The 12752-nt window shown below is 36.9% G+C and overlaps 1 protein-coding gene, 1 long non-coding RNA gene and 1 pseudogene across 6 annotated transcripts in view; 1 reads left to right on the top strand and 2 right to left on the bottom strand.

The window, feature by feature from the left end:
• Positions 1 to 93: 93 nt before the first annotated feature.
• LOC145238852 (uncharacterized) lies at positions 94 to 2668 on the bottom strand. Its single transcript, XR_013862196.1, has 2 exons — positions 2389 to 2668; positions 94 to 2054 (listed from the first exon to the last, which is right to left on the bottom strand). It is a non-coding gene; the product is annotated as an uncharacterized LOC145238852 (long non-coding RNA).
• A 3279-nt stretch (positions 2669 to 5947) lies between these two features.
• On the top strand, positions 5948 to 10736 carry LOC145202669 (sodium/hydrogen exchanger 9B2-like; annotated as a pseudogene). Its single transcript, XR_013853317.1, has 9 exons — positions 5948 to 6485; positions 6542 to 6662; positions 6808 to 6956; positions 7903 to 8073; positions 8230 to 8372; positions 8687 to 8814; positions 9136 to 9310; positions 9557 to 9663; positions 9821 to 10736. The product of XR_013853317.1 is annotated as a sodium/hydrogen exchanger 9B2-like (transcript).
• Positions 10737 to 11864: 1128 nt separating this feature from the next.
• The window catches only part of LOC145202667 (uncharacterized), a 54121-nt gene continuing 53233 nt past the window's right edge, over positions 11865 to 12752 (bottom strand). For all 4 annotated transcript variants that reach the window (XM_080075680.1, XM_080075678.1, XM_080075679.1 and 1 more), the window contains 2 exons: positions 12370 to 12505; positions 11865 to 12275 (listed from right to left, as the gene is read on the bottom strand). In XM_080075680.1, the coding sequence (XP_079931806.1) occupies positions 12204 to 12275; positions 12370 to 12505 (208 nt within the window). In that variant the 3' untranslated portion in view covers positions 11865 to 12203. The remainder of the gene's footprint in view (positions 12276 to 12369; positions 12506 to 12752) is intronic.

Genomic DNA, 12752 nt, shown 5'->3' with positions numbered 1-12752 from the left:
TTCATAAATTAAACACACATAAAATATGAGTCCTTTAGTTATATGGAGTACAAGCCTGTGGCTGTCATTAAAAAGGCAAATTAGGTAATCATATTGATTTTGAAATTGTATTGTAAATGAATCAATAAACAAACATCAGTTTTTCAAAAACTTCAGAAAGAAAATAAGGAATATTCATTTTTATTACAATATTAAACTGAAAGTATACAATTTGATTGAAATAGGTACAGTAAAATTTGACCGTAGTGAGAAGGTTTTTACCAACAAAAATACCAAAAACACATTTGCTGAAAGATGTGGCAGGTTTGTCAATTAGAACAAAAACCTCAAGTTATTGGTATATTCAGCTCCTGATGTTAATTAAACCTTAACTGAGTCTTCCTCACAAAATGTAAAAATAACCCAATAGTACCAAGAAAAAAATCTGCACTCAGCATGCATAAAAACAGCTTCCATTATATAAACTATCTTCAAATGTCATTTGTGGTAAATATCATACAAGAAAAAAAAAAGTTTGTACTACTGTATTCGACAACCAAGTTGTAATTGGTTGGAGAAATGATTAATTTATCAATGGGTAATAACCAACACCCAGACAATATGTAATCTTTATTCTGACTGCCTGTAGAATGTAGACCAGTGGTTCTTAACCTTTTTTTCTTTTTTTTGCACCCCCCTGGGTTTCTTAATTATATAGAATAGATCTAACCAACCTTAACCCTTAACACATTTTTAGTTTGGTACATAAAATGCCAAACAGGGAGGGAATTATTTTTTTTGCATTTTTTCACAGCCCTAGGCATACAAAACAAGATTTTATAGTTTTTATCCCTGAAGTCCAAAGATCTGTGAAATTAAATTGTGCTAATTATGCCTTATTTTGTTAGTAGCGAATGTGCTTTTACTGCCACTTTTGGCAAAAGTCAATGCATTCTCTGCTTTGTGTTCAATTGGAAAACAAACAAACATAAAAAGGATTAGAACTTGAAGTTTACTGCTAAAAAAATCAATAAAATGAACATCAATTTTACAAGCAAACACCTAGAGTTAGTAGTATTGGGGTGTGTGGTTAGGCTCGAAGCCCTGATTTTCTTTCACAGATTGTTCAGGGATGATACACACAAAACATTCTTATGATGACCTCTCTTATTATGAGCTTTTTCAATGAAAGGTGGATTGTTTTGCAGCCTTTCTGTATAGCCACAGCTGCTAGGCTTCCCTCGCCTTCCAGTGTTCCTTAGATCCCCGATCAACTTCACTAAAATTTTGATATATATATATCATATGTTACAAAATTCTGAAAACATTTCCAATGCAGTTTGGTTCAGTTGCAGCCACTGTTGGTTTAAAGTTGATCATCAGACTGACAAGTTTTCCATTTGGTAACATGGTCTGATTTCTAGCTTTCTACGACATTTTATGTGTTTCAGTGAGGGAAAGCAAAATATCCTTTTCTAATAAACTTATACTAGTTGTTCAAGGCATATTTTGTTGTTTGGGTTTGCTAACAAAAACAGTAATACAATACCCTGTGTCTAATGCAAAAGTACCAACCATTCAATACACAATAAATGGCTTGTAGGTATATATACAAAAACGCCAAAAAGTGTTTAAAATCCCAAAACACACAGTTTTACACCTTCATACAAATCAAAACATCTTTAAAATTGCCTAAAACCCATGCGGCCATGACTATGACTCAGCATAATCGGGGATTAGGAACTTAATCGGGATTAAAGTACCGATTAACTAGTCTCGGTTTAATCCTGGTTGGTGAATACCAACTAATCCAGGTGCTTAATCCTGGATCAGTTAATCCTAGATTAAGGCCTAATCCAGATTAAGTTAATCTTGCTTGGTGAATTCCACCCTTATTGGTTGATTTCTTGTCCCTGATTTCAACACCATTTTGTTGCTTTTGTAATTGGCAGGCAAAATTGTTAAAGTTGAGCAATATGTTCCCAATGGTGATGGTCATGGCATGTCAGTCAGGAAAAAAGGTTTCGCCCATCAGAACCAAATGCTTTCACCAGTGGCTGACTTGATGCTGTAGACTTAAAGGACACATGACCTGTATTATACTATTTTAGTATACTATAAAATATTTTAAAATTTTAGTAAACTATAGTACAGTGTAGCTGTTCTTTATAGGCTACAGTCTTTCTAAAAAAACAAACAAAAATACATTGTGTGACATTAAACAGGTTGCAGACGATGTTCGCGACTTTGCGCAAAATAAATTACAATTCAAAATGTTATCCGTAAAGTTTTTTTAACAAAAATAGTTGGTGCAGACTGCAGACTACATGTCACATTATAACAAGAAGCAACAAAACCGGTATCACCACGCGCCAAATTGAAACCAACTACCATGACGGAAACAATCACCTGGCTATAGTTACCGTAGTCAGGCTGCATTCCTTGGAAAAAAGTGCTTACCCATCCAAGCTTCTTCGCGCCCAACAACGCCATCAGTACTTGTACGCATCCGACATCCGATATGTTTTTATTTCAACATTTAACCTTTTTTATCTTTTATGGCGAAAACACCTTTTTAGTGTTTTACACACATTACCATTTTCACACACGCACACCCACACCCTAATTTTAATTTGACATTTTGAAGGTTCTTCGTATATTTTCAGATGCTTACACTTTTCAGTTGAAACTTTTTTCAGGGCTACATTTTGTTTAAGTTTATTTTTATTCCTTGATTGTTCGTTTGATCAATATCGTCGTGCAAAGAAACAGGAGTGCACAACCTGCGACCGAGGATAGTGTGACATAAATTTGGACAGACTGGGGACATTTGGTAAACAAAAAGCTGTAATGCGGACGGCAATGGTGGGAAGGATGTAGGCTACATTGCTAAATTAAACAAACCAATACCGGAATGTAACTTACCCTGTGCTGATGTCAGACCGCTGCTACACTGATTTGCAGAGAAAACCGCAAACATCAAAGTAAGTCCAAGCATTTTGGGTCAAAAATTAATTTAATCTCGTATACATCTAATGGAAATTGCACTTTATTTGCTGAAGAAATATCTTAAAAACAAGCTTTAACAGAGGTTTGTTTTGACCAAACATACTGAAATGAATGCTATGCAGTATGTTAAATCTCATTTTTTAGCGCGACGCTTAAGCGAGTTTTTAATATCACGTAAAAACTCATCAAACAATTAACTTTAATACAACATGTCTAAGTAAAATCAATCTTTTTTACCTATCTTTGAAATCTATATGCTAAAAGATCAAATAAAACAGTGATTTTAAACACATACACACACTTGGCCATTAGTAACCTGTACGAGGCAGCCGCCTTTTGACATTAATTTCAATGGTATAACACTTGTATGCAATAAGTTCTAACCCTTCAATAGTTTTTCTGTTTATCTTATATTCAACTCCTTTACTTCACAGTGATTCACTGTTAGTAAGAAACTAACCAAAGTGTAGATGTATAAGAAACGCACACGCACTCCACGTTCAACGCAATTTCCGTCATAATGCGTCATCACCCGCACTGTATGACTGATCGTGGTAACCGAAAACAAAAGGTCGTTTACGGTCATGATTACCCTTAGACTTAAATGTTGCAGCATAACAAATGTATCCTGTATTCTACTTAGTTGTATATCTTTTTAGCAGAATTAACATTTTCTAATATAAAAAATGTTTGTTATGTTTAAAGCGTACAAATTCTTCATCACTACCAACTACATTATATTTTTTTATGTTTGTTGACTTCACATTGCAATCACGTAAAGGCGAAACTTTGCTGAAACGGAGGATTCGACAAAAGGTTAACGTCATTTTAACTTTTACTACTAAATTTAGATCAAACATTTTTTCGTTACGTATCGGTTATCACATGATTATTATCTGCAAGTTTCCACACCCTGTACACATGCTATTGTATATATTGTATTTATTATCTTAGTGCACGTGCTTACAACGTTGGGCAATAAGGTGTTGTAGTTAAATATGCATCTGCGCAAAACAATCACAGAAATGTACTTTCATTCGTTTAAGCAAATGTCATAACATTGACTGACGGTCACAATAACCAGAGTTTCATACCGGAATGGAACGGAACGTTATACCGGAACGAAATAAATAATTTTTGGCTCAAATACCGGAACGAAATACCGAAATAAAAATATTCAAAATACCGGAACGGAACGAAATGCCGTTATTTTTTTACGGTATTTCGTTCTGGACATTTGACATGCAACAATTAAAAAAAAAAATAAAAAAAATAAAAAAAAAATGCTAAAAATTTTGCGCCGTTATGTTATGTGACATAACAACTACCGACAATAATTCTTGTGTGTTGCAACTTTCTTACTTTTTTCGCTTAATTGTTGCAAAAACCGTAGAAATGTTCTTTTGTTAAGACCGAAATACCGAAAAATACCGTTATAAATTTATTTCGGTCAGACCGAAACGAAATGAAAATATCGGTCCAGGACGAATGCTCAGAACGAATAACGTTATTTGGTTTCGTTCCGTACGGTGTGAAACATTGACGATAACAGTCTTATTGTCTTTTATTAAAATTTTAACCCATTTACAATTTAATGGCACTAGTTGACGCTGTTGATTCAGTTATGCGTGTATTTTCCGTGTAATTCTGTCGCGGTTTTCAACTACCTAAGTATATTGCAAAACCTTTAATTCGTAAATTACATCCAACTATAGGAAGGCAGAATTAAAAACGTGTGAACATACTGAAAATGAAATACACAACACTTTTTTTCGATTTGTGTACGCCCTTGCAACACTTTCTGTCCCAGATTTACTTCGTTGCAAATACGGGTTTTTCTGGCAATAAGTTACACATATGTTAGTATTCAATGCAATTAAACGACTTTTCATTGACGACTTCACAAACCATTAATTTGAGGGCTGTTTACATGTTAATTTTTTTACTTGTCTGTATTTATGTCTGTATATGGGTCAGGCGCGCCAGACCGTTCGGCCAAGTTCCTGCCCGTTAAGAAAAAAGCGGGGAAAACTTTTCAATACCACCACCTAGTGACAAGATTAATTTTAGGTGATAAACGTATGTCAAATAACATACCCGTCTCATGACTTCGTTGCGACCTAGATCCTTCGTTGTCTTTGATTGAAAGATGGCAAATAAATCATTATTTCACATCTGACAGCAATTGCGTTCCACGCCGCCCAATACAGTGCTTTTGTTTCCCGGAGAAAAACAATATAAATTCCCGCTCTCCACTTTATTGCCAGTCGCTTATCGTACACACGTATTAGCAAATATTGCGCGCAGGTTAGCGGGTCGGAGGTGATCGAAGGTCAAATATAAATGCGGGTCGATCGTTGCGTCTACTCAGATAAGGACGCGCAACTTGTTGGTGACTAGGGTTTTTTAAACAGTATGCGAAACTTCCATCGCGAATATGTCGCTTAGAATAACAAGTAAGGAACTATTGCTTCAATAAAGTAAACTAACTGCTCGTAATATATTTGCACAAAAAGTTGCGTTATTTGGAAAAACTGTCAAAAAAACGTTACTCTTGACAACAGGGGCGCAGGAAATCTAGGAGGTAGAATTTTGTCTGCGTCTGTCGGTGTTCAAGTCAAAATGATTGCGTTGCCCCAACATTTGATCAAAAATCGCGCGAATTGTTGTTCTTGCTAAGGAATTATTTAGGAAACCACATGAGCATAAAACTGACGTTAAGCAGACAAGCTAATATTTTTCGCTTATGCGTGTTTGATAATTGCACTTGTAGAAATAGGCTAAGGGGATATTTGTCCCTTTTTTATTTATTTTTATGCAAAAAATAGGGCTTCAGTGGGTAACTATTAGCTGTTTAACGTTTTAATATAGCTAGAAACGTTCGGCAGTCTTTACACCACGCGTGATTTGACGTCCAATCTGTAAGGTCCTATATATGTAGCGACAAGTTTGTTTCCGTTGTTAACAAATTTAAAGCAAACATAGCTTTGTTATTTGATTATTTGATGGGCCTTATCTTGTAACACGGATCCTTCTTCTGACCTGACAACTGGTCATACTACGAAAGTCCGTATACTTTGACAGTGCACAAATCAGTGTACACTATGACTGCATTATGTTTTAGTATATCCGAGCCTTATTGTTTGAGCGGCGACAGCTAATGTTTAAACCAGTACCGCTATTCAAATCTTATTTCGATTTTTAACCGCGCTCAACTTTGTTGAATGTTTTAACGACAATATTTTTCATCTAGTTTGTTAGCGGGCACCCAAACCGTTTATATCGGCGTTTAAATAGAATTACATTTTCACATAACTTTGTCGAAGCAAATGGGTTCAAACGACACCGAAATAACTATGAACCGAGACGAGGGATTCGTTATGCCCCCGTATCCAAGCCCTGCTGTGTCGGGAGAACATTCCGGAAACGGCTACATGCACGAAGACGCGGTAATCAAAGAAACTGTACTGGACGTTGAAGACAAACCCTACAGAAAGGTATTTGTAAACACCGAATTTCGTAAATTCGATTTTTAAATGTCGCCTTTTAAAAGCCCCTAGAAGACAATTCAACAAATGCGATTGTGATCAGCAATGGTGGAGAGGAAAGAAAATCCTTGTTAAAGCTATATTCCGATTCTTCCTACAGCTCAGGATCCATAAGACAAAGCAAAGGTATGCAACAGTGATACAATGTTTCACGTAGGTTTGGTTTACTTTCTTAAAAACTAAAGAAAAGGATAACGTTCGAAGTGGGATACTTTTTACTACGTGTGCCATGTGACACAATAAGCCAAAGTCAAGAATTTGGGTTTTTTAGAGTCGTTTTGCGATAGACTGGCCCATCTTTGCCAATGTTGCATGACCCAGAATTTCGACCACCCCACGAAGAAGACTCCTGTGGAACTAAATGTAGATGGCTATTTCTTTGTCCACCTCATGGAAAACTTGCAAAGTTTATTTGCATCAGTAAGTACCACTCGTGGCATAAAGATGAAGTTCATTTCGTTGTTAAATCAAGAAAATAAAGTTAGATAGTGTAAAAAATATTTAATTTCGTTGTTTACGAGACTAAACCTGGTGGAACATGATCATGCGCAATTGACCGCAGCTCACGTGAAACCGATTTTGAAAAATAAAATGCCAGAGTCTGGCACCAGCTTGCCTTGTTTATTGCCAGAACCGACGCTGTGACTACCATTTGTGTGTTCATACGATTGTTTTTTGCTACTACATTTCGCAATCAGGTTTACCTGATGAGGTCAAATATTTGTTAACAACCAGACAAGCGCCTATCGCGAAGGTATTCAATCGACCTCAGTGGTTAATTAAAACTTTTCAGTTGTCATGTAACGACGTTGACAAGTTCAAAATCGCTGATATATCCGCCTTTGAGCCCACGCGTATTCTTTTACTCTGATGACCTAGCCTAGGGTTTTCCAAATGGTGAAAGTCAAACTATTTAGATGTAAAATTACTTCACCTTGAGCACTTTTATGGCACAGTAACTGCTAAAATGAAAAAAAAGAAAGCAAAAGCTTCCACCTGCTTTAAACCGTGAAGCGTTCGTTTCTGGCTGTATACTTAAGGTTTTTGGATTATTTGTTGATGCATGGTATTATTTTTGATGTTTTCACATCAAAAATCAAAGCGTGATGAGATGGTTTTAAACTTTAAGTGAAATTAACATAAACGGCACCCCTCAGCGTTTCGCGCGACCCACGTTAGAAAAGCCACTTTCCTAAAGGCCGAACAAACGAAGTCAAACTACCATAATTTGCCCAAAAATCCCGCACTAAAAATTCTGTATCAAACAGAAATTTTTAAGTGTACAACAATTATATCACTTTGAACCAGTTTGACACAACAGAATAGGTGATGTTGTCAAATTATTGAAACATTGTTTTTTCTGTAGTGGTACTGGCGTTTTTATCATGGGGAGTTCCTTGGAGCATTGCAAAGGAAGACGCACTTCCTGGAGGGAATTTGTTCGGTATCATTATTCTGTTACTATCGTGCATGGCAGCAGGCTGGTTGGTTAGCCACATTCCTTTGCCTGGAATTCCATCCCTACCACCACTTCTAGGTAAGATTTTTGTTTATTAACACGGAATATGACTATACATATTTAAGGTCACGCAGAGGGTTGCTTTGGTCTCATGTGTCACAAAAACGAAATGGATGTTTTTAGTTTACGCAAGATTTTAAAATTTGCAAGTTAGTAAAACATTGCGTTTTTTAGGAATGCTTGTAATGGGTTTCTTGCTTCGGAACATGCCATACATAGATGTGGCTAAGGATATTGACCCACAATGGTCATCTTCTCTACGTCTGATCGCCCTTACAGTGATACTTACTAGAGCTGGAATCGGACTGGACGGCAAGGTAAAAAAATGGGAATAATGACGTGTACAAAAATGACGAACCGTCGATTTGCGGATCCATTAATGTAACTAAATGCAAGACTGTTCTTTTCGACCTTTACCCTTCGTGCACAATAACAGTCACATGACTTGCGTCAGGTCAAATATGTAAACTCCTTGAAACTTTAGCTGGTTTGGACATTTGTGTGCTTCCCCAATAAGCGCTTTGACGTTTACTGGGAAGGCGAGAGTTTGCCAAATGAGCCAAGCGGCCAAAAGGTTATCTTGCGGCCAGAGTTTGCCCGTCACTTGTTTGACTTGTACTTGAAACCACAGGCGCTCTTGAAGCTTAAGTCGATTTTCCTGGAATTTGCTATTTCGACATCTATCATCGAATGTATTGTTGTGGCTGCATTCTCCACATTAATGATTAGCTTTCCGTGGAACTGGGGATTCGTCATCGGGTAAGTCACCCATTGGAACCCACCCAATGAAAATGATATTTCGGCTGTTGTATAACACTGCGCAAGGTTAAATTGAACTAAACATGGTGCAAATGAATCCTTGCTTCTTTCTTTTAAGTGACTTGTATGGGCTAAATCAGTTCACACAAATTGCCAACCAAATTTTGCATTAAATTGAGACTTTTAGGCACTTTTATACAAGTTCAAAGTACAAGTTTAAAACTGACAAAAAGGGCAAAACCGGCAAACAGTCAGTTCTACCGCCACTATGTCGTCTTTTAAACATCCTCCTATTGTTAAAATACTTATATTTCTGAGCAGTTTCGTTCTGTGTGCCGTCTCTCCTGTCGTGGCGTTCATTCCCTGCTATACCTCCAGGACAAGGGTTACGACGTAGAAGGGGGAATTCCCACTTTCCTCATTGCCGTAGCTGCTCTAAATGATGTTATTGGCATCACAGGCTTTAACGTGGTTCTGGGAATGATATTTTCAGAAGGTTTGTGTGTATTCAACCGGTTGATTTGACAAAACCTCGTAAACAAGATTAGACGCGACTGCCCGTTTAAAACATTTAATGGCCGGGTGCTTATAAAGTGATTGATTAATGAAACTAATTATCAAGGGATTACAGTGTTTTTGCACAAAAACTAATTTGGCCTTCTTTGGTGAGGTAGATCAACATACGGTTTAGCGTTTTAGGAAACATTCTTATTTTGATAATTTAAAGGCTTTTTTCACGTAGGTGACATCATTGCGAAAATCATTCACGGACCTCTTGAACTTGTGCTAGGAATCGGAGTAGGAGTTGTGTTGGGACTTTTTCTGTGGTATTTTCCATCAGAAACAATGGTAAGAAATTGTACAAAACAATTATTCTTTTGCCAACATATAAATAGCTCAGTTACATGAAAATTAGCATCCATACATCATGCATGTCCTCGATTTTCATGCCTTTTTGGGTTTTAAGTTTGTGATGTTGAAATCTATCCTAACTTCTATATTACAGAAAGGGCGACACGGCTACAGGACAGGAATGCTTCTCGGATTGGCGCTGTTTTGTGGTTTTGCAAGCAAATTTATTCACTTTGCGGGAGCTGGGGCGCTTGCGACTTTAGTCATTCCCTCCAACAACAACATGACATTTGGTTTACCTTAAGAAGGACGGCTTTACCTTAAGAAGGACAATTTTGTAATTGTTTTGAGTCATACGTAGGAATCATACACAGTCTAAAGTTTCCTTGTTGTCAAATGTGATCGTCTGTTTCGATTCATGGGTAGGATTTGTGGCAAATGATGACAAACTGCTGTCTGCTGCAACTGAATGTGTATTAGTCACCTAAGCGAAATATTCAAATATAAGGTGTAGCCTACATATAATGCTTTGTCAGCGGGACATTGTTATAACCAAGGGGCTTGGACATGAAATGTTAAAAATGCACATTTTAGGTACCATGTGGCAGTGTTTCAAACCAACTGATAGACTTGGCTACATTAATGTAGGATTGGACCCTCAAGAAATTTGATTCTGGCTATGCCTTCGCCTTGTATCGGTCAAATCATTTTCAACAACGACACTTTTTTTACCTAAAAGATCACTGAAGACACTTGTTCGTGATCGGTCGGATCATCTTAAATTGTGATGTTGATTATTTTTTGGGGTAAGGTATTATCATTCAAAATGCAATAAAACCAACTTTAAAACTTACTTCCTATCCTAATTTTTAAATAAATTTACGTCCAAACCATACACCTCTCTGGCCTGCCTAATAAACATTAGTTTAGCTCTTTGCGTCAACTATTACAAATTGGCTAAATGAGAGCCTGTCGCGAGGTAAGGTGTTAGCAGGCTACCCTATGAAACGCTGCAACAAGAAAAGAATATGTACCACTAAATCAGAAATTGATAACGATCACGATTTGTTTTGTCCGTATATTATCAATCAGTCAAATACGAACCGTTTTCGTAGTCCAAAATCTGGATAGACGCCTAAATTGTTTAACCTTGAATTTGACATCAGCTATTCGAAGGACTACACGTGTATTACGCATTGCGCGGTACGCTCAACATGCCAAAATTACATACGCCTATATTTCGGCTCATGCAAAAAATTGCAAAACAACCTCTTTAAATTTTGCATTCTTCTGACCAGTATTACATCACTGTTGCACTTGTATCGAAACAAAACCTATAGTATAATCTGTGCGCTAATTATCGCCTATTTTGTAACGCGTACTTCCAGCTCCTTGCGATCCCTCTGAAATCGCTTGGAGGACCCCGGTTCGAGAACCGCTATTATAGAGGCTGCACGCATTTATAAGGTGGATTAATGCTTGTTATTATTTTTTCAGGTATAACGAATAGGAAATTATGCTGTGAGATACTGATTAGTTGCCTGTCGTCCATTGTCTGAATTGTGCATTTTTTGACCGGTAAGCAAATGTTTAAAATCTTGTTCACTTTTCGGATTTGTAATTATGTGAAACCTTGATTCAAAAGTGGATGCCGCCGCCGTCAACCTACCTACGCATTCCTACTGTACCTAACTGTATTATTATTGCGGTAAGAATATTGTTGGTTAACATTTTGCCGTTTGCTACTAATGTGGTTAGGTGACATTTATTGAATTTGATGCTGTATTTACAGACCTTCTACTAATCGCTAGCATATAAATGTGACTCTGGTCCTATAATATTTTGGTACGAGTAAATGCCACTGTTGTCTTTGGTGTGTTGCCGTTATTAAATTAAAACATCTTTGCAGAAAGCGCCTTTGCCTTTGTGCATATCTTGCTTATGGTCTCTTGAGCGTCACCATCTGCCCATATTGCATTAACAAAAGAATTCGTTATTTTGGTGCTACGTGTCTTGGAGTTTTGGAGCGCGGGGAAAGGCGCGTTAAGAACTGCGCCAATAAGTTTAAGGGGTCGCCCCTGCTGTTATCTGTGGACAGCATGATTACCAGATGGTTCAGACTTCCAAAATTCACACATGATATTTGTGAGGAATTAATAGGATAGGATTTACGAATTTGAGCGTTGCGCACAAGTATATACGTGCAATCCCTAAATTTATTCGCGAATCACCATATGTATCCATTATACGACAGAGAACACGTATACATATTCATTGAAAAAGGAAGCAATCAAGTAGTGACGTTATCCCAACAGGATACATATTAAAGTCCAGCCCAACAGGATGCACAAATAAACGTCTACATGCAAAGTTGTTTAATGCAACTTTGTATGTCATACCGTTTTGGGTTTCCAACGGAAAACGTGATTCCAAGCAAAATCAAATTAATTAAAGCGAATATAGTTTTTAAACAAAAATAGAAATATTACATATATTCGAGTTAGTTTGTAGATTTGTTGTGAAAAATATCACCAGCATCAAACGTTTGCATAAATACTTCGGGCGGATACATGGGTTTGTGCAGCTTTATACAAAAGCAAGTAGTCGGCCTGTAAAACAAGTAAAAAAACATTAGCCTACATATATGATAATAAATGTAATAACATTCCAATACATGTCAGGAATGGGAAAAATATCTTTTACCAATGATCGGACCATAAAAGGTCTGGCGTCTCTCAAATCTTTCACTGTCCTGAAAACATCTATTCTGTTTTCAATCCTGGAGCGGTCCAAAAGGTTGAAGAGAGCACAGAAGATACCAGAACGACCAGCTCCATCTCTGCAAAATTAGGATGTTTAACAAAAACAGCACCATCAAGTAGATGGTCACAAGAGAAAAAGTTTTAACGATTCTTGCGTTGTTACTTACGCTTGATGTTTTGCGTTATGAGATTTTCAACATATTTTATTAATCTTTGGCTAAACAGCAAGTATAAGTCAAATATAGCCCGGAATTATACGTACAGTAGTTGGGCAAAGATCGATTTGGTTGATTCTTACTATCGATACGTTTCAGCGAAAATCAA

The sequence above is a fragment of the Phallusia mammillata genome, chromosome 7 (genome assembly GCF_965637545.1).
Source record: "Phallusia mammillata chromosome 7, kaPhaMamm4.hap1.1, whole genome shotgun sequence".
Classification (NCBI taxonomy): Eukaryota; Metazoa; Chordata; class Ascidiacea; order Phlebobranchia; family Ascidiidae; genus Phallusia; species Phallusia mammillata.
Note: the sequence above shows the minus strand (reverse complement) of the source record. Positions and strands in the feature narration are given on the sequence as shown.